The 20,828-nt window shown below is 35.3% G+C and overlaps 1 protein-coding gene across 2 annotated transcripts in view; it reads right to left on the bottom strand.

Moving 5' to 3' along the window:
* LOC145259094 (fatty acid hydroxylase domain-containing protein 2-like) overlaps positions 1 to 20,828 on the bottom strand; it is a 59,234-nt gene that overhangs the window by 5,202 nt on the left and 33,204 nt on the right. For both annotated transcript variants that reach the window (XM_080116744.1, XM_080116743.1), the window contains 5 exons: positions 19,596 to 19,769; positions 18,235 to 18,338; positions 13,573 to 13,694; positions 8,257 to 8,462; positions 4,789 to 5,061 (listed from right to left, as the gene is read on the bottom strand). In XM_080116744.1, coding sequence (XP_079972870.1) covers positions 4,789 to 5,061; positions 8,257 to 8,462; positions 13,573 to 13,694; positions 18,235 to 18,338; positions 19,596 to 19,765 — 875 coding nt within the window. In that variant the 5' untranslated portion in view covers positions 19,766 to 19,769. The remainder of the gene's footprint in view (positions 1 to 4,788; positions 5,062 to 8,256; positions 8,463 to 13,572; positions 13,695 to 18,234; positions 18,339 to 19,595; positions 19,770 to 20,828) is intronic.

Here is a 20,828-nt window from a genome sequence, read left to right as displayed (position 1 = left end):
TTTTATTATTATTATTAATGTTATTATTACGGACAATTCTAGTACGAATTTTAGGAGCCTTAAACCTATTTTTGTTGTATTATCCAATAATTGAACAAATTTAATCAAAATTTGTAATTTAGTTTTAACACTTACATAATAATTTAATGTATTTTATGTTTTACTATTTGATAGTACAAGAAATGTATTTTTTTTTGTTTCGTAGTAAGTGTTAAAACTAAACTAATTGCAAAACGGGAAAAATTATTGTTATACAAATAGTAATCGATTACAAAATTATAAAAATATACTGTAAACAGGAACGCTCAACAACACACACATCGACGAACCATAAAGGAATCGGATAGGTATGATGGTGTAAACAAACTAACGGGAAAAATTATCTATAAAGTGAAAATGTATGTATGTATGTGTGTGTGTTCGCTTTTTCTGTGTGTCTACAAAAGGCTTCTTTCAGAGAAGCGGTCGGTCGGTTCACAACTTTTTAAAACTTTTTATATCACATACAAGTCGTAATATCTCAGTTAACAACGAAGCTCGCCTGTCTATTTAATTTGCTCGATTTCGGGAAGATAAATATTCAATATCTGTTGCTCGCTGCATGTGGCTTAGTCTTTTTCCTATAACATCTTCGGGGGGAAAAAAAAAGCATTCAGCAGTAAATGAATACTATCCCGCAGTCAAAACTTGACCTCATTTAAAACGGGCACCTGCTAAATCCAACTAATTAAATAAATTCAAACGTGTTTCCGTTAGCATCTCGCGGTGGGGCAATGGTTAACATCACACGTTTTTTTTTTTTCACACTTTAATTTACAACTTTGCCTCAACGGTCTGGGTTCGATCCTTATACTTACTTTTTTTTTACCCCCCCCACACACCTCCAAACACCCAGACAACGCCAGGTACCCCTCGCTAGTAATATATAAAATATAAGTAGTAATTGATTACAAAAATATATAGACTGTAAACATGAATGCTGAAATGAAAACATACTCACAAACCGTAAAGGAATTGAATATGAATGTGTAAAAATAGAAACACAAGTAATTAAAAATGTAAAAAAACTAAATGTATCTATATTAATAAATATCTAGAGAAGTAGCATTTTAGTAATGTGTATTTACATCGAATAAATTAGGATTTACATCGAATAAATTAGTAATGCCAATTTATGTAAAAACAGAAGTTGTTTTTTGTAATCAGATGCATTGTCGGGCAAAAAATATTCTGTTGCGATGCCATATTTTAATTGTTGGTTAAACATTCATTTAAGTACAGAAATCTGGAACAATAGAATTGTAAGGTCTTAATCAATCAGAATGCGTGGACTTTGTCAAGGGAGCATTTGTTATTTTGGTCTCGCTAATTGGAAAGATTATGTTATGTCTATATAGCTAATAGCAAGTTACGGTCAGTGTAATCACAGTATAGTTGGAAAATGTAGAATTGAACCCGGTGTCAACTGGTGGTGGTGGAAGAGCTTAATATTTATAGAGAAAAATTAGAACTCTTTCCTCTGAAGATATTGTAATTGTGATGGTGTTGCTTGTAGGATGTAATGTAGCATTTTATTATCACGACTGAATGTGTATGTAATAGTGGTCTTAAGTTGCAGTAGATAGTGACTAATATACACATACACACATATATATAATAATAATAATATAAAAGTAAATGGTAGTTTGCTTAAAGCATTGCTGGTAAAGGAATATAATGAAGTTTTAAAAGCCAAGGGCAATGCGGAAAGGACCAGAATCACAAGCGGAAAGAAAGGAAAAACAAAGAAACAAATAGACGGGCATGTTGAGTAAAGAAATGTCTAACTTTATTCATTTATCACTCCTCTCATTACATAAATAATAATAAGTTATTGGTATATCCGATGTATATAAAGTCCGTTGGTGGTATGGAACTTTGATTAATTTCGAGAGAAATACCTCCCTTTTCAAAAAGAAAATAAAAGTATATTCAAGATGGCGAAAGAGACCAGGAGCGCAGATAGAGGTTAGAACCGCAGTAAGATGTGTCTAGTTAAAACTGTAGGTAACTGGGGATATTTTCTTGTTATTAATATCTATTGGCCATATTTTTTTAATCTTGTTCAATTTGTTATTATTATTATTATTTTTTTTCCTATTAGGAGATATTTTTATGGTAAAATTTGTTATCCCACTATGTTAATGTATTTTGTTTATTTATTTGTTTTATTATTATTATTGTTTCAAACTAGCGACGCAGCTAAGATTTTTCTTTTTATAGTATTGCAGTAAAAATCCGGGTAACTTATGGTGTAAGGAAGATAACTATGTTTAGCTTTATTTCTTTAATTTTTATTATTATTTTTTTTGTTTCTAACTTGTTATAAATATATATTTTTTGTTGTTTATGTTTTTATTTTCTATTTTTATTTGTATTAATGTGTAAAGGGACTAACTGGGCTTAATTTCATGTATTTTCTTTTATACTTTGTGGCTATAATATTCTTTCTTTGTTTATGTTATGGGGTTAAATGGTAATAAACGAAGGAACAAAGGATTTTTAGGAACGAAACATATGTTCACATAAATTACAGGCAAAGTTACTTGAGCATATCCATTCCTCAACGGTAGGACATTTGCACACGTCCAGCTTGGTTGCGTGCCAATCTCAGACTGCCGGGCACCGGTCTCGATACTGGAAGTGACCTCACTAGAGGAAGTGACATCATGAGATAGTCCATTAATCCCATGGAGGGGCATCTGATTCTTTAATTTAAATGAGTTTAGTGCTATTAATGAATAGAATAGTGTTCTGGTGTCTACATATATGAAATCTAAATATAAATTTTATGCATGTGTGTGTATTAATATATGTATCTTACTATCTATCTTCTATCTCATATCGTATGCTCTTTTGTCTGTATCTATTTATATGTTCGTATTATAATCTCATCTCTTTGTTTACCGTAATGTTTCTATGTACTTTGTAGTCTATGCGTATGTTACTGTGTGTAGTAATTTTCTTTTTCATTTTATATTTATTTTTTATTAGATTATATATTATTAATTTCTTTTTATATTTTATAATTTGTATATCGTTGTTACTATGAGTTCTCTTGTTATTAGAGGTCAAAGGATGAAGGGAGAGCTCAGTTCCAGCCTGTTATTAAGGGAAGGTTTGTGTTTGGAGATAACTTCAGTCAGAAACCTTGGAAATCTCAGAATTGCTGAAGCACTCTAATTCTGAGATTTCCAAGGTTTCTGACTGAGGCAAGGATACTAACGTAGATGTTATGTTATTGCATGAAATAATATGCTTGTGGAATGAGGAGATTATAGTGTTTATGTTCTTTAATGCGTTGGTGTCGTGGTACTCCCTATTTAGGATTTGTTGCATTTAGTCCATTGCAGGTCATTGAATCCAATTTGAATTCAATACTGAAAATTATCTTCCTTTTAATAATTTTATTTCGTTGAATACCTACATTTATCCTTTAAGTTTTATGCACATTTCGCAATGCATAATGAACTTTAACCTGAAGAATATTTCAATGGAATAAACGTAGCGATGTTGTTTCTGTGCCTTTCTGCTGTGTGTTCTGGGTCAAACAATCCAAGATTTTGCATGAAACTGCTGTCTTGCTGTGCTCAGTTTTCAGGGTAAGCACCTGCAATAGTGCTGCTCAACAAATAGCTGCTACTAATGATGAAGGCTTCATGTAGATCAGACCATCCTGAGGCACAATCTCTGAGATCTATGCAATTGTGAATGGCTCACTATTATGCCACTCCAGGCACCTTAAATCTGCCCTGCTCCCACAGAAACAACCCCTTGAGGAAGCAAGGGAGGCCAAATGGAACATCAATATGAGGTCACTCAGCTAGCAGGATGAAGAAGTGGAAATTCACAATACAACGGGTAACACAGGGAGATATACATCCTCGACCCCCCCCCCCACCGTTAAGACAACCTTCATGTCGCAGAACAAGAAGGTCAAGAAACTTATCACCACAAATACGTGGAAAATCTTCTAAAATGAAACACATATCAAATCCATTGCCAAGGTCATTGGAAAAATGGTAGGATCCTTCTACCGCTCCAGTAGATATCTCACTCTTGATGTAATTCTCTACCTGTATAAAAGCCAGGTACGTCCAAGGATGGAGTACTGTTGCCACATCTGGGCAGGAGCTACTAGAAGCAGCTTATCCATCCTTGACAGATTTCAAAATAGACTTTGTAGCTTAGTGGGGGATGCCCTTTTCTCTTTCCTGCAACCTCTTTCCCACAGAAGAAATGTTGCAAGCCTGTCTGTGCTTTATCATTATTTTCATGGCAGGTGCTCATCTAAGCTTCAATCTATGGTCTCCCTTCGTCAAACTTTCACAAAAAACACTCGTCTAGCTGAAAACACTATCAATAATTTACCACATTCTTTATCTGTGCCTACACCAAAATGTAAATTCCATGAACAAAGGTTATTTCTTAGAACTGCACGCCAGTGGAACTCTGTTTCTATTTGCCTGCTTTCCAGCTGACTACAATTGATTGTCTTCAAGTCCAATGTAAACAAGTTCTTGATGAACGATCCCCCTAAGTAATCCAATTTACAAAATTTCCACTACTTAGGTTTACTACTCCCATTGACTACTCTACACTCATTAACCCTTATGCTCGAGTGGCCTCCGGGCCTTGATAAGTGGTGATTCCTATGTAAAAAAAAAAATTGTGCAAGTTCTCTCGTGCAGAAAAATATGACCACGACATTAACCCTTATTTTTATGTGATGATGGATTAGCAACTTACTTGAGATGGTGAAAATCATGAGCTTCCGGAGACGGCAAGAACGGAAAGTGGTATCCGCTATGTGCCACCGTGGTTGACGTGAGTACCAACGCGAACCAAAGCCAAGCTGTAGCAAGATGGGATCCCATCATGATCGGTCCAATAATCGGCGGCAACATATTGCTAAGTACATGTTCGATTGGATGAGCATACACGGAGACAATTCCGACGGGGGCCGTATATTCGTGATGAATTTTGTGGATGTATTTGTATAGCGAAGGATGATGTAGAAGCCTAAAAATAAAAATACAAAATTTAGTAGACTTCAAAATATACATCGGTTTGCCAATCATGCAGTATAGTTACCAACTGAGAAATCGAAAAAACAAACAAAAAAATTACAATTGTAATGTTGTCCAGGAACCAACACGTTGTAGGCTCAGTCGCAAAGTAGATAAAAAATAGAAACGAACTTCAAATCGCTTTTTCTTTTTAATAACGACATTTCCTCATTGTTACGATCATGACGTCACCCACGCAATCATCTTCTCAAGCGTCATTTCCATGTCTAACGTGATCTTTTTTTCCCCTACCGGTGACGTCTTGAACGTGACATTTTGAATGCATTTGCAAATGCGCGTCTGAGCTATGTTACACAATTTCCACCAAATACATAGAAATTTAATTTTCTACCAACCTGTATAATTTTAAAGTGTTAAAACTGTTTGCAAAATTTATCTCTGAACTTGTTATTTACTTAGCTTATCCTGTAGTCCAATGATCGTCTTCGTGGTCACACAACAATAAAAAGATAAGAAGACGGAACCTCAACAACTGATGCTTGTACCTATTTACTATGCCTCCCCACGGGACAGAGTTAGACACCAGGGTCGTTTTTTAACGTGGAGAAAAGGTACAAAAATAAAAATTGTCCCAGTCGTGAAGGATTTCTCCTCCACCGAAAGAGAACAAGAAATAGAAGTGCAGCATCTGAAGAACAGATACTACACTTTGAGATATTAAATCTTTTATTCATGTCTTGACCAAGCGGTCCCCAGTAATAATCTTATCAGCCTGACCTGCACTCGTCTTACTTTTACTCCTATCTTTCTTGGCAGCCAAGAAATCCAAGAAAGTAAAATAAAAAAAATAAAAAATAAATTAAAAATAAAAGCATCTTACACCAGCAAAAGGGAGATAAGTCATAATAAATCTATGCTACGCTAGATAAAACACCACTCATATTTGCTGTCCCATTATATCCTTGTCCATGAATATCATCTATGTTTAGGTTATTTTATGTTAAGCATTGACATTACTTCATCGTTCAGTGCCTTGATTGCACATTGGATACGTGCTGGAAACGCTCTCTTATGTAGGTATTTAATTATTATAGTAAAAAAAAAAAAAAAAAAATTATGACAGCCCCTTTAAGAAATTCGTTTCTTATCGTTGAGCACTTTCAGTTGAATTAAAAAGTCGGTCAATTTAGCTCTTATGCGTAGATCATCGTATAACGATTTGATCACTGTCTGCCTGACGTAATGAACATTTAAATTAAAATGTTTAAAAATTCAACGCTATTTCACACGGTTAATAGTAGCCGAATGGATACGGCCTCCGCTAATCGAGCCAGAGATGTCTCGTGTCGCGGGGTTCGAATCGTTCGACTGGTAGTAATCGTGACACCCTGCACTGAAGAATCCCGAAAGGATGAAACACTAGTGTCTGTAGGTATTTAATTATTATAGTAAAAAAAAAAAATAAATATATATATATATATATATATTACAACAAAATAGAATTGTTCAGCATGTGGTTCATCCATGAGAATAAAGTTTCTTGAATTTGTGGAAATGCGTAGCAAGTATGATAGTGTGGTTAAACTGCGCCTTGATATACTTAATAATAGGCCATAGAGCAGAAGTAGACGTGTAGACTGTCAGCTCAACGGTCAGGTTTCAATCCTAGTTTGAAGCACTTGCTGTTTAGCTGCACTGATGAGCTGTACACAGAGAAACAGACCTGTTTGCGTTAAATTAAATTTTTGAGATAAGGTCTGATTGTTCATATTACTTGTATTAATTCCGACTATTGTTCTCATTTTATACAACGTTTTAGTTGGATTGTCCTTTGACCATCTTCAGGCATGTTGGTTGTCGTTTGGAAAAGAAAAGAGAAGAGTTACTGGCTCTGTATTCTGTTCTAAAGCGTGATCAGCATTCCCGAGTGGGCTGTGGGCATTTGTTGTACAATCATCGAGAACTGTTGTCAGAAATAGATCTAGGTTGGTTGGTTGTTTTGTTTTACGGCATATCAACCCTTTTGGGTTATTTAATGCCGAATCCAAAGATTTTGAAGAACAATTTTTTTTTTTTTTTTTTTTTTACACAGTGATCACCACTTATCAAGGCCCGGAAGCCACTCAGGGATAAGGTTATTGCAAGTACATTACGTTAGTGTGGAGATTTGATGAAGTGTTTTCTTAAGGGGGCGGTTCATTAGGAATTTGTTAACATGGGACTTGAACACATCCAAGTTGTAGTCCGGTGGGAAGCAGGCAGACGGAACAGAGTATATTTGTTTTTTTTTAAGTCGGTTTCTATTTAACCCATAGTTGAGACCCTAACAGGTACTACCACTCCGGATCAGAGTGGACCTGGGAGCAATGGCAATTAAAGGGTGGCTCCACACTCCCCAAAGCCCACAAGCTGGGGCCTCACCATTGGATATAGTTTAAGATCATATCCAGGACAAATAGATCTAGGAGTGAGGCATGTTGCTCTTGCTGGTCTGGGAAACATGTTGAAAATGTAACCGTCTGAGATAGGGAATGGGATATAGCAAAGCTATGTGTTGTGCTACCAGCTATGTCTGTGTAATTTGAGAATCCAAGCCAGTTACTGTGGTGGACACTGAAGTCACCAAATACATGTACTTGTGCGCTAGTATTGAGGGAGAGTGCTATATCTACGCTGTCATAGACTTTGTTTATTACGGCCCAGTCCTGGGTTGAGGGAGAGCGGTAAAGAAAATACAAGTATGTTGCATATTTAGCCTGAAGCACATAAAGGCTTGGTCATCTGATTCTAGTTTTATTTCTCTAGTCAGGGCGAGGTGCACTCCCAGTGGTTTGTTGTGCACTTCCTGAGTCCTATAAACATTGATTGCGGGAGAGCCACTGAGATTAGTGTTATTTGTGCAATGTTTTGATCATTTTGGAATCACCCCATCACTAGTAATAGAAAATGATGATGATGATATTATCTGTGTGAATAATCAACCGACTTTTACTCCAAACTTTCTCAAGAAATCTAAGAAAGTGAAATACAAATTCTTTTAAAGTTCTGAATTTTTTAGACGGAGGCTGATTGTTTCAATTACTTGTATTGATCGGATTAGTGTTCTTATCTCGAGTGTTATTTGTGCAACGTTTCGGTCATTTTGGAATCGTCCCATTACTAGTAATAGAAATGATGATGTAGTTACCTGTGCGAATAATAGAAGCCGATTTCTTCGATGAGACTGAAGATTGTGATCTCGAGAAGAACCCACTGGAATGTCGGCAAGTCTCCGTTAGTTGGACAACCTCTCCATTTCATCACCACAAAACTACAGAAGCTTACTGGAAAGCCGATAATGAATTGATTGAATAAAACCCGCCGGGAGATTTTTTTAAAATCTTTCAAAGAAAGCTGTAAAATAAAAAAATAAAGAAAATAATGTTTATAGCACTCAACAAGCCACTGGGAGTGCATGGACAGGGTAGAATGATAAAATTGTCGCCTTAGAAAAGACGACATGATTCCATTTCCATTTGATGAAAACCGGTTTCATTTTTTTTTGCAGACCATTTACTAGTTGGCCAGTTGTGTACAAGTCCAAAGAGCGATAGTGACACAATGTTCAACGAGCGAGATCGGAGATGTGCCGCTGTGCAACTCATGCTCTCTACCAATCCAAATTATGACAACAGAACCATTGCCAGCACCTTCAAAATGAATCACTAGATTGCCACGAATAATAGGGACGTACCCAGGGTGATGAAAACAAAGTTTCTGGCTATGGTTATGGTCTTTGGTGTGGTTTCAAGTAAGCGTCACATCGCGCCACCTCACATCTTCAAAGTCAGTTTGAAAGTCAACACCAAAGTGTACCTGGATGTGCTGAAGAGTGTGGTGATCCCCATGGTGCAATCATGTTTTTTTTTTGTTTTTTTTTTACATAGGCATCACCACATTATCAAGGCCAAGAGGCCACTCAAGGATAAGGGTTAAAGAGTGTACAGTAGACATTGGACAATATAGTAATCATTAGTAATGAAAATTTGGTAAATTTGATAACTCATATGGAACGGCTCATCAAGAACTTATTTACGTTAGACTTGTGGCTGCTGGCAAATCCTGGGTGTGGCAGCAGGACTCAGCGCCGGCCAACAAGTCCAAAGAGACACAGACTTAGCTTCAGAAGGAGTGCTACGACTTTGTTCTCTTTCTCAGTGGTCACCCTCTCCCCCCGACCTGAACCCGCTGGACTACTTTGATTGATTATACATTGAGAACATCACTGACATGACCTCCCACAACACCGACGCCAACCTGATCGCTGCATCTGCTGAGTATTCACCGAGCTTCCGCCGACGCTTGTGGAAAAAGCATGCTCCCAGTTCCAAGTATCGAGGTGGTGATTGAGGCTGAAGGCGACTACATTGAATAGATGTCAGCTCTACTACATAATCAAGTTACCTGAATTGATTTTTTCAATAAAAGTTTTAAAATAAAGCTGTAGTGTTGTTTTCTTTAGGACGACAATTTTATCGTTCCACTCTGTACTGGTTTATGGCATATCAACCATCTATTTAAGTTTATAGGAAATTAAAGTTTATAGGAAATTAAAGTTTATAGGAAATTTAAGTTTATAGGAAATTTAAGTTTATAGGAGGTAATACAATGAAGAGATGTAATGGGCAGACAACTGAAGCAAATAATGGTGAAATGAGGTGCAACTTTACTATAGTGTGTCTGAAAAAAAAAATACATTTCAGAGAAAAGCATTATTACATACCTACGTGTTTTGCTGAAATTAGTATAAATTCCAAAAATTACGAAAAATGGTCCTGTAGAAAAATAATCTATATATATAAAAGCCAAAACGTGTGTTTGTGTGTGCGTGCATTTTTTCTGTATGTCCGCCAAAGGCTTTTTTTCCGGCTGCTTCTCAGCTTGTTCGCTCATTTTTATATGCTACCTAGATTATAATATCTAACACTTACGAAACGACATCGTAAATCTTTTATTTCATGAGAACAGAATTATTTGAAGTTGTAATTTCTCACTATAAATTAACCCTTTAGAAGATCAAAATCAGGGGGAGATAACTGCATTCTATGGTTTAAGTCGCTTTGCACAGAATCCGATGACACTATCTTTTAGGTCGGCCATCTTGCTTTTTATTGATCTACTGCAGTTTTTTCTGGAAATCAGCTCATAGCACATCTTCTACTGGACCATTTTTTGAAGTTATATTAATTTTAACATGACACTTAAGTACGTAACAATGTTTTTCCCTATTTTTTTTTTTATTTTTTTTTATTTTACAGCTTTCTTTGAAAGATTTTAAAAAAATTTCCCGGCGGGTTTGTTCAAAAATACATGATTGGGTCGGTAGACACACTATAGTGAAGTTGAACCATCCAATATATAAAAGGAACTGTGTGTGTTGTGTTTTGTGTGTGTGTGCACGCGAGTGTGTGAGTGAGAGAGGTTTTTTTTTTTTTTCCTAGAACCGTCCGCCTATGAAACATTGTTCCACAGACCTGATTCTCAGCTGACAACAACATGGTCGTCTTCAAGTCCAATATAAACAAGTTCTTGTAGAGTTGGAAGCCACATGATTTGTTGTTCAGTAGAACATGAAATGTTAGTTCAAAGAAAGTGAAGGATCACTTTTCTATAATAATTTAACGTATAATGATCATCCACTTTATGGCCACCATAAGTATAAAACTTGAATTTACGCCGCTGAAATACACATTTGCCGAATTTTTCTTGGAGGAGCGTCAACGTGTGGGCACTCAATTTACATAAAATTCTTCATATCTTGGAAACTACTCGTTTGCTGGAATTTTAAACGTTATTTTCGTTTTCAACATCCTCGAAAACTTATGTCTTAATTTTCCAAGTTTTTTTCTATAGTGTGGAAAGTCGATTGTCTGCCCCTTGCTGGTCTTATATTCCAAACATTCTCAATAGGTGTCGCTAGCAGTGTATCATTCAAAAACAAGATGGCGTGAAATTTTTCTTCGATAAAATGTCTCATAATATTTGATTTTCTTAAATAAAAAAAAACTACTTGATTGATTTACGTAATTTTTGGAATATGACATTTTCATGCAGTCACAAGTACGTACATAATAAAGATTTTTTTTCAGATTTTTATAGCAAAAAAGATTACTTGTGGACCATTTATAGACTTGCACCAAGTTGTCAAATCAAATCTTATAACTAGGATAATTATTTTCTTTTCTTAGAATGAAATTTTACATTAATTACACTTGCAATACTATGGACGTCTCCCTACAGTGTTAGGAAATGATTTATTTATAAAAAAAAAAAAAAAAAAAAATTGTTGGAAAAATTAAAAAAAATATATATATGGTGTTAGGAAATGTATTTCAAATTTTATTTTCATAATTTTTTTTTTTGTTTTGTTACATTTTCACCCAAAAAAAGGCACATTGCCACTTTGATGTAGGGGGCTACTATCAGGGACCTAATGTGTATGGAGTTTAGCAGAAAGACGTCTGTTCACAATACACTTGAACTTCTGCATGCCAGTACAGTTGGGGAAGCAAGAAACCAGAAGAGAATTCCAAAGTCTTGCAATTCTGGGGAAGAAGCAATTAGCGTTAAAAGGCCTTCCTACATCTAGGGATCTCTACTGTGTAGGAATGGGACTTCGCTGCTTGTCAGGTTTATCGGAGGTATTTTCGTCAAGGGGGCACAAGGGCTTGCAGTTCGTAAGAGCGTCCACCATTAAAATACTTGTAAAAAAGGCAGAGGGATGCAACATTTCGTCGATAGAACAAGGACTGAAGCTTAGATGACAATCCAGGACCTATCAGGTTGGTGACTCTCTTTTGGACCCTGTCCAGGAGCGAAAGTCTAGTAGCAAATGGACCAGGCCAAATGTGACAGTAGTACTCCATACATGGGCGAATGGTGGCTTTGTAGAGGTACAGGATACTTTCAGGCATAAGTAACTTTCTAGCACGGTAGAGAGAGCCCACCTTCTTTGCAGCAGGCTTGGCAATGATCTCGATGTATCTATTCCAACTCGTGTTTCCTGTGAACGTTAAGCCAAGGAGCTTGAATGAAGTACTATCAGGTAATGTATGTCTAGCCATAGCTATTGGGATTGGAAATGTTTCATGTAATTATTAAAGGTAACAAGCTTGGCAGCTTTGAACGTTACCATCCATTTTTGACCCTATTCCACTACAGCCTCTAGGGTTTCTGCCATTACCTTATATATGTGCTCATTGGTTTTCCCCACGTGCCTGCTATGGAGCGTGGTGTCACCAGCAAATATACCCATCTCAGAGACAATTTTATCAGGTAAGTCATTTATGAATATCAGAAACAACAAAGGTCCAAGGATCGATCCCTGAGATGCACCCACATTTTTATCAAATTTTTTGGATGTACGCCTATCGAGGACAACCTGGATTCTTCTCTCATTTAAGAGAATTTAATTATGCTAAGCATTCGTCCAGTAATACTATAGGATTTTATTTTCATGAGAAGACTATCGTGTCATACCCTGTCAAAAGTCTTAGATATATCTAGGGCTACTGCTATCCTCTCCCCTGCCTTATCCAATGCTTGGTATAAACATTCAGGGATTACAGTTAGAATATCTGCAGTAGAACAGGCTTGCCTAAATCCATATTGGTGGTCAGACAGAAGTTTAATAGCTGTAAGGTGGTGAACTTGAGCTTGATTAGTTAAGGACTCAAATATTTTGGCGAAAAGAGGGAGGAGGCTAATTGGGTGATAATTTAATGGGTCAGTTCTTTCGCCAGAGTTTTTGTAAACTGGTACCAGAGAAGCAGTTTTCCAGCAGCCAGGAAAGCAAGATTCGTTAAGGCATTTGTTAAAGAGTTTAGAGAGAACTGGAGCATTTTTTAATAGCACAGCCGGGATGAGATCAGGTCCACATACTTTTGAGGCGTCTAGGTTTTTTATGATATCATGCACTTGAGAAGGGGTGATTTTCAGATCATCTAGTGTGGTTTCTGTCTGCAGAGGAAAATCAGGGAGGGTATGGCTTGCTGGGTCCAAGGTAGAGTTTTACGCAAACTGACGGGCAAGTATGTTAGCTTTCTCAGTTGCTGTGCAAACAACCTCAGGATTGTTGGATATATATTTATATTGAAGCAGATGTTTATTTGTTTTTTGATACTTTTTGAATGAATTAAATTATTTATACGAAAGTGCATTTTTACCTAAATGCAAGTTGAGAAAATAAATTTCCTTTTGATAAATTTGATCCCCGCAAATGGGAGCGGTATATGTATTGTTTTTAAAACATAATTATCCACTGACACGTGTTTCATCGTCTACGGCTCATCAGAGTGGCTATATTGAAGTATTAATTTTTACTCATCTTTTGTTCTTGTTAGTTCCTTACATCAAGTGGCTTCATGCCTTGTCTGGAGCAATTTAAAAAAAAAAAAAAGGCAGTTACTAGACATCAGAGCAGTTCTCACAGATTAAAGAATTTTTTTTTTCCGAATCAACTTACAGGGCAATTCTTGTCTTGTTGCACCTTGTATTTAAGAAGGAACGAGGGGCTTCCAGTAATGTCCAAAAATATCAGGAAACTGTTTGCCAACCAGAAGACAATAATTGTGAAGATGGAAGTACCTGTAACAAAAAAAAAAAAATAGTTGCAGAAACGGAATTGAGAAATCGGAAAAGAAAAAAAAAAAGGGGCAGCATATAAATTTTTGGGGGTCATTCAATATGGAATTCAGTCATTTTAGAGAAGAAAAAGGCTTGGGCTTAAAATTCTTAATATCTGCAATTGGAATTTTATGTTTTTATTTATTTTTTTTTTAAATTATTAAAATGTCATTCTGGGAAAAACATCTGAAGGAAGAAATGTAGGTTAATCTTTTATCGTATAGTTTTTCATTAAAAAGGAAATGGATTCCATATTGTTCATTAAAAAAGTGTTTTTTTTTTCTATGTCTAATGAGAGGCCGTTCTTGTGAATATTTTCAAATGATAAGGTTTGAAATTGTCCGAATGGTCACAAAACATTTGTAACAAACAATGAAATACACTACTTGTTACTATCAACCCAACCTTTGCTGTCTTGGTTTTGTGAAAATTATATATATATATATATATATATATATACTGTGTGTGCAAAATAAAGACTTCAAGACAAGATATTGATGGCAACGAAAAGTGTATTTCATTTTATGTTACAATTGTTTCACTGTCCAGTTCGACAATTTCAAGCATTATATTGGGGAAGGGGTGATCCCTAATGGGAAAAAAAATGGGCTTTTCCGTAATCACAACCAAGGTAAATGTTTCTCGCATGTTTTTTCCGTTAGGGACCCCCCCCTCTTTTTTCTTTCTATTCAAAAAATGCTACATTGCCAAAAGTGTGTTTATTCATAAAGTCTGAAGAAATGCTGGTTTTTGAAAATTTTCAAACGATATAATGCTTGAAATTGTTGAACTGGACATTGAAACAATTGTAACGTAAAATCAAATACACTTTTTGTTGCCATCAACACCTTGTCTTGAAGTCTTGATTTGCACACACAGTATATAAATGCTCAATTATAAAATGTGATAATTTTGTAGCTTAATCCTTAAGTTAACCTTTTTTGGCTTAAAACCTATTGGTATATGAAAATTTACTGAATTACACAAACTCAGTATATTACATATAAGTATATATATATATATATATATATATATATATATATATGGCTACTTCATTTAATCAAATAAATATACGAAAGTATAAATTTGTGCGTAAACTTTCAGTATTTACTTCAACAATGCTCAATATGTAGGTAGAGCTAGGTAGTAAGTTCTATTTGCCATATATATTTTATAACTTACTATTTATATATATATATATATATATATATAAAGTCAATTTGTATGTGGTGTGTGTGTATGCGAGTTTCTTCCTGATAGGTTCCGAAACGATTGAGCTTATCTTTTGCAAATTTCGCACAAAGCTAATTTATATGTCTGGCAGTGTTCTTAGATATGTTTTGTACAGAAATTTATCTGATTAGTATTGAAAATTGAAAAAATTGGATTCGTGTGTCAATACTGAAATTAGTTAGCAAAATTATATTCATATGCAGGCTATAATTTTGCTGATTAGCACAGAAACTGAAAACTACAAATTATGAAAGTCATATTTTTTTTTTTTTTTTTTTTTTTTTTTTTTACACAGTGGTCACCACTTATCAAGGCCCGGAAGCCACTCAGGGATATTTGTATAAAAGTTGATTATGGAATAAGAAATTTTTTAATAAGTTTTCAACTTGTATTCTTTGTCAAATAAAAAATTTGTTGTAAATTTGAATTTACAGAGTTTAAATTCAATTTTGTTGGCCATTCGTAAAATATGCTTAAATATATTTAAATTTATGCAGATTTCAGACAATTGATTATTATATTGTACCAAATATAGAGTAGCGATTTTAAAAGTTTTAAAAAAATATGACTTGGGTGTCATCAACTAGAATTGAAACCAAAACACATAACTCTCCAGCATTATTTGTTACCATCTGAGCTAAATCCGTACGCATATCAAAACTAAAAAAATAATTTTTTTAAAAAGTATAAATATATGCAATTCTGAATTTTGGAGATGAGATGTGATTGAGTCTTCTTTATGAACCACGGACCCACCTTCAAACAAACGGTTTGAATTCTTGTAATGCAGAGCCAACTCTCCTTTCCTCAGTAGAGAAAAAGAAGCATGTTTTCGAAACACCCAAAGAAGGCCGCAGGTTGCAGCGACAGAAATGTTGTGCTAATAACATCCAAGATGAGAATAATAGTTTGATTAATCAACATAATATGAGTATAAAAATATATTTTCACAAGTATAGAAGTAATATGTTTAGTTGACTTAAACTTATCAAGGTCCAATCTTTTGACCCATGAACAGCTATTTTTACCAGTTAGAAACTAAATCAAATTTGTTCCCCAGGTCTAAATCCCCTATGTATTAAATTTTAAGTCTGTAGACCAAAGATTGACAGAGTAGTTTGGTAGAGACAGACAAAGTTTCTTTTATATATATCAGGTTGGCAAGAAAGTTCTTGTGGTTTTTAACTTTCACATTCAGATGAATATATCTCGGCTAAAATCAAAATTTATCGATCGAAATAGGCACCATCAGAATCAACACACGTTTGCCAACGCAAAACAAGTGTATTTTATGCCATTAACGTAAAAATCTTGTGTTCTGGTGGCGTTTTTGATATTGCTCAGGTTTTTGAAGCATTACTCACGCAGAAATTTGTCGAGGTTTGAAAAAGTGGTAGTTGGTAGGTGAGCGGTTTGGAGAGTATGGCAGAATTTTGTAGCCCAATTTGTTCAAGTTCTGCAGGGTCGGTTTAGCAACGTGTGATCGGGCATTATCATGGAGGAAAATTGGGCCTTTTCTGTTGACTAATGCTGGGTTTTGTTTTTGCAATTTTGTATCCTTGCATCTGTTTTGCGAATACTTTAATCGAATGTGCTCTGATGAGCTCATAGCATTTATAATTAATAATCATCTTTATGAATAAAACAGTAGATTTATCTGTGTGTGCGTTTAATCGATAAATTCTTAAACTACTGGTCACATAACACTGAAATTAACAGGAAATAATAATCATACACCAATATTTATAACACGTAAATTCTTTGTTTGGATGAATACTATGTACAGAAATATGTCAGCAATTTGAAATGCAAAAAATTCATTTCAACTTGCTGACATATTTTTATTACATTTCTGAATTTTTAAGAGAAAGGAAAATAAGGTAGGTGCTCTTACTTTTGGGTCTTGATTTGGTCAGTGCCTCGAGTGAAGTGATAGTACAGACAGGATGCCAAGCCCGTTTTGAGATTTTGGTATTTTGGCCCTTTGCAAGTCACAATGCCGAAATATCTTAATAGACATTTCTAAATTTTTAAGATGAGGATTAATTATTCATATTATTCAGATTCTTCGAACTACTGTTCTCATCTTGAGTGTTATTTTCACGTTTCGGTCAATGTAACCTCCAACCTTCTTCAGGTGTATCTTGTCGAACTCGTGAATGTTTCTGTTGAATTTGTGAATTTGGACGGAATTTCGAGCGGAACCCTTTATTTACTTCACGGGGGTAGTATACCCTTGTTCCATCAGCCATGACTTCGGTACTCTATCCATTCATGGCTGATGGAACAAGAGCATACTACCCCCGTGAAGTAAATAAAGGGTTCCGCTCAAAATTCTATCCATATTCCCAAATTCGACAGAAACATTCACGAGTTCGATAAGATACACCTGAAGAAGGTTGGAGGTTATATCAACCAAAATGTTGTGAAAATAACACTCAAGATGAGAACAGTATCCGATGAATGCAAATAATATTTTTATTAGTCTTATTCATGAGCAAATTCAATCATTAGCTATAATAGTTCAATTTAAACATTTTTTATCTATCTGTCGTGTTAGCTCAAATGGTAGGCAACATGGCTGAAGCACTAAATGTTTTGGTTTTGATTCTAGCTGATGGCACTTGAGTCATTTTTTTACTTTTAAAATAAGTACTAATATATAATATTCAATAGAGAATTAGTTCCGTAATAATAAGTATTCACGCAATTTTGTCCAAAAGACTCCCGAGGTGTCAATTTTCTTTCGCATTGCGCATTTTCGCGAATAAAGCTAGGTACAATTTCTTAGCACCATTTTATAGGAAATTGAATAAACTTTAATTTAATATCACGTTTGCCATGGTTATTATGAATAGTTAATTCACTAGAAGCAAATTAAATCAGAAAAAAATTTTAAAAAGAATTTCGCATATTTTTTTTCTTTATATTTGTTGTAATTTTTATACGTAAATAAAGATCATGCTTTGCTTAATTTGATGCTATTTATAGTTTTTTTATTGGTCGAATGGCAAAAATTTACTCTTTCATTTAATATATATTTTATCCAAAAACAAATTCAAATAAATGAAATATAGGCTGGTGAACATAACCTAAAGTTGACCATTTTTTACAAATTCCACTCATTTTTCAGGCTGCTGCCGGTACCTAATGTCTGTGTGAATTAATTAAAATATATTTAAGCATATTTTATGACAAGTAAGGTCGGGTGTCTCCCCACTAGTCATAAGAATAACAATCGTAAGAAAATAATTATGCAATTACCTACCAAAAACGCCAACAATTAAATCATCTTCGTAACAAAATGAATAAATGTTGTTCCAAGTTCTCTGCCAGAAATCACCAGAAGCTCCCCAAAAACGTTGCATGTGCCTAAAATACACAAGAATCACATTACAGCAAATTGTGCATTTTTTTTTTTATTCTTGTGTTTTTTTTTTTTTTTTTTTTTTGTTTTTTGTTTTTTTGAAAACGGGTAAAGCGTGTTCCAAACGCCATGTTGAACTCGTAATTTCAAAACCTTTATACAAATTAACTTATAATTATGCACACTGACTCAACCATGCAACAACCACAGATCAGACAAATTTGAATATTTTCATACCAATACTATGGATTTTCAACCAATTTTAGACACCACTGAGAATAATTCTTGGTACTTGTACAGTTTAATCAAGACATTAAAAAATGAAAATATCGAAAAAAAAAAGTTTATATTGTATGTATTTATCATGGAATGTTGGTCTCCGAAAAAAAAATGTCACTTAATTTCATCAAGTAGTTTTTTTTTTTTTTTACAGTCAAAAAAAAAAATTTGCCATGATACCAAGCAAAAGTTTCGATTTTTAGGAAGAAAAACTAGTATTAAAGATGGGGAGGGAGTGTCGCCGCTCTAAACTGAGTTATCTCCCCGTGGCGTGTTAAAAAAATTCAAAGATGTCTACCTTCAACGTGCTATCATAAAAATGTGTTTTTCTGCTGTAAAAAAAAAAAAAAAAAAAACTCGATTAAATTAAGTGAAATTTTTTTTTTTTTATCTTCAGTCCATAACAGTGCCGAAATTTTTTTTACTTTTTATTTTGCAAAACATGATTGAGTTTGGCAAAAAAGGAGAAAAAACTGACTTATTCGGCACATTTTTGGTCAAGATGCACATGTCTTCAGACAGCCAGATGCCATAAAAAGGTATCAATAATTCCGGGCCAAAGTGGATCTGAGAGTAATGGATTCCTTCAATAAGTTTCCAAACATTTTTGTACAGGCATTTACAATTGTCGTAGACTCTTGAAAATTCAGTATGTTATTGCTATACATCTTATAAGTTGACTGACTAATTTTTATGATTCCAGGTTCAAATAAACAGCTACACCAAGAATTGGAATACACCCTACTATAGCCAGATTGTCACGGTAGGTGAATTTCAAACTAAGGAACAAGTCCACAGCACTAACTTTTAAGGTCATACGTAGGAACAGAAAGAGAGCAGATGAAGTCTAATAGAAAACCATGACACACAACGGCTTTGGGGGGGGGGCAATGGTTGTCAACATGGTGCACATAGCTTCACAATGGCATATGAACTGTTTTCTGCAGCAAAAAAGTCAATCATGCAGGTTTAATATAACTTACCAAGTAATTGTATTCCTGGCAGCTGCAAATATTAATAAAGCACTTCCAACCACAAAGGCAGCCTTCCTCACAGAGTCCAACAACTGCAAGAAGTTAATCTCCATTTCAGTATTCGATCCGCCTTCTTTTACACGTCTCCTGGATTCATCCATTTTGGGGCTTTCGTTCATTTTGCTTGAAAACAAAAAATAAATAAAATAAAAATTAAAAAAATAAAAATAACGTCATCAAGTATGTTCACGCTACTACAAAAAATAGGATGCCCCCCCCCAAACTCCTGAGAATGATAACCCCTTTCTATGAAGACATGAAGGGCTCTGTCAAATTCAATGGATCACTTTCGGAATCTTTTCCCATTCTCAGTGGTGTGAAACAGGGCTGTGTTCTTGCCCCAACTTTTTTTGGCATATTTTTCTCACTTCTGCTACTATGCGTTTTTCATGAAACTTAAGTTGGTGTCTGTATTCGCACAAGAGAAGATGGAAGCCTTTTCAACCTGGCCCGTCTGCATACCAAAATTTAAGTCCGCTTAGCCCTCATCAGGGAAATGCTATTCGCAGATGATGCAGCATTAGCGGCCCATTCTGAGGGAACCCTCCAACAACTCATTGACTGTCTCGTCCATGCTTGCAACAAGTTTGGTCTGACAATAAACCTCCAGAAAACAAATGTCATGGCTCAAGATGTTAGCAACGTCCCTTGCATGGAGATGGTGAATGACTTTGCCTATCTAGGCACCATTATTTATAACAACCTTTCACTGAACGCTGAGCTAAACACCCACATGGGGAAAGCAACAACAGCTATGGCCCGCCTGACCAAGAGAGCATGGAGTAACATGGTGACCATAAACACAAAGATGAGGAATTATCAAGCCTGCGTCCTCAGCATCTTATTCTACTGCAGTGAGACATGGACCCTCTACACGCATCAAGAGTGCAGACTAAGCACTTCCATCTGTGCAATCTCAGAGAAGTTTGTGCTGGCTAGAGCACATCGTTCGCATGCGGGATGGCCGAATCCCCAAAGTATCCTGTATAGGGAGCTCTCAACCGGCAGCAGACCAACCGGTAAACCACATCTCGGATTTAAGGATGTGCGCAAAAGGGACTTAAAATCTGGTAATATAAACCGTGCTGCAGACCGTGACTCTTGGAGGGTCAAAGTCAAGAAGTATGTCCGACTGAGCGAGAAGAGAAGAAATGAACCGTAGGAGGAGAAGAGAGGCAGGAG

This window comes from Euprymna scolopes, chromosome 34, assembly GCF_053919585.1.
Source record: "Euprymna scolopes isolate OS-2025 chromosome 34, ASM5391958v1, whole genome shotgun sequence".
Lineage (NCBI taxonomy): Eukaryota > Metazoa > Mollusca > Cephalopoda > Sepiida > Sepiolidae > Euprymna > Euprymna scolopes.
Note: the sequence above shows the minus strand (reverse complement) of the source record. Positions and strands in the feature narration are given on the sequence as shown.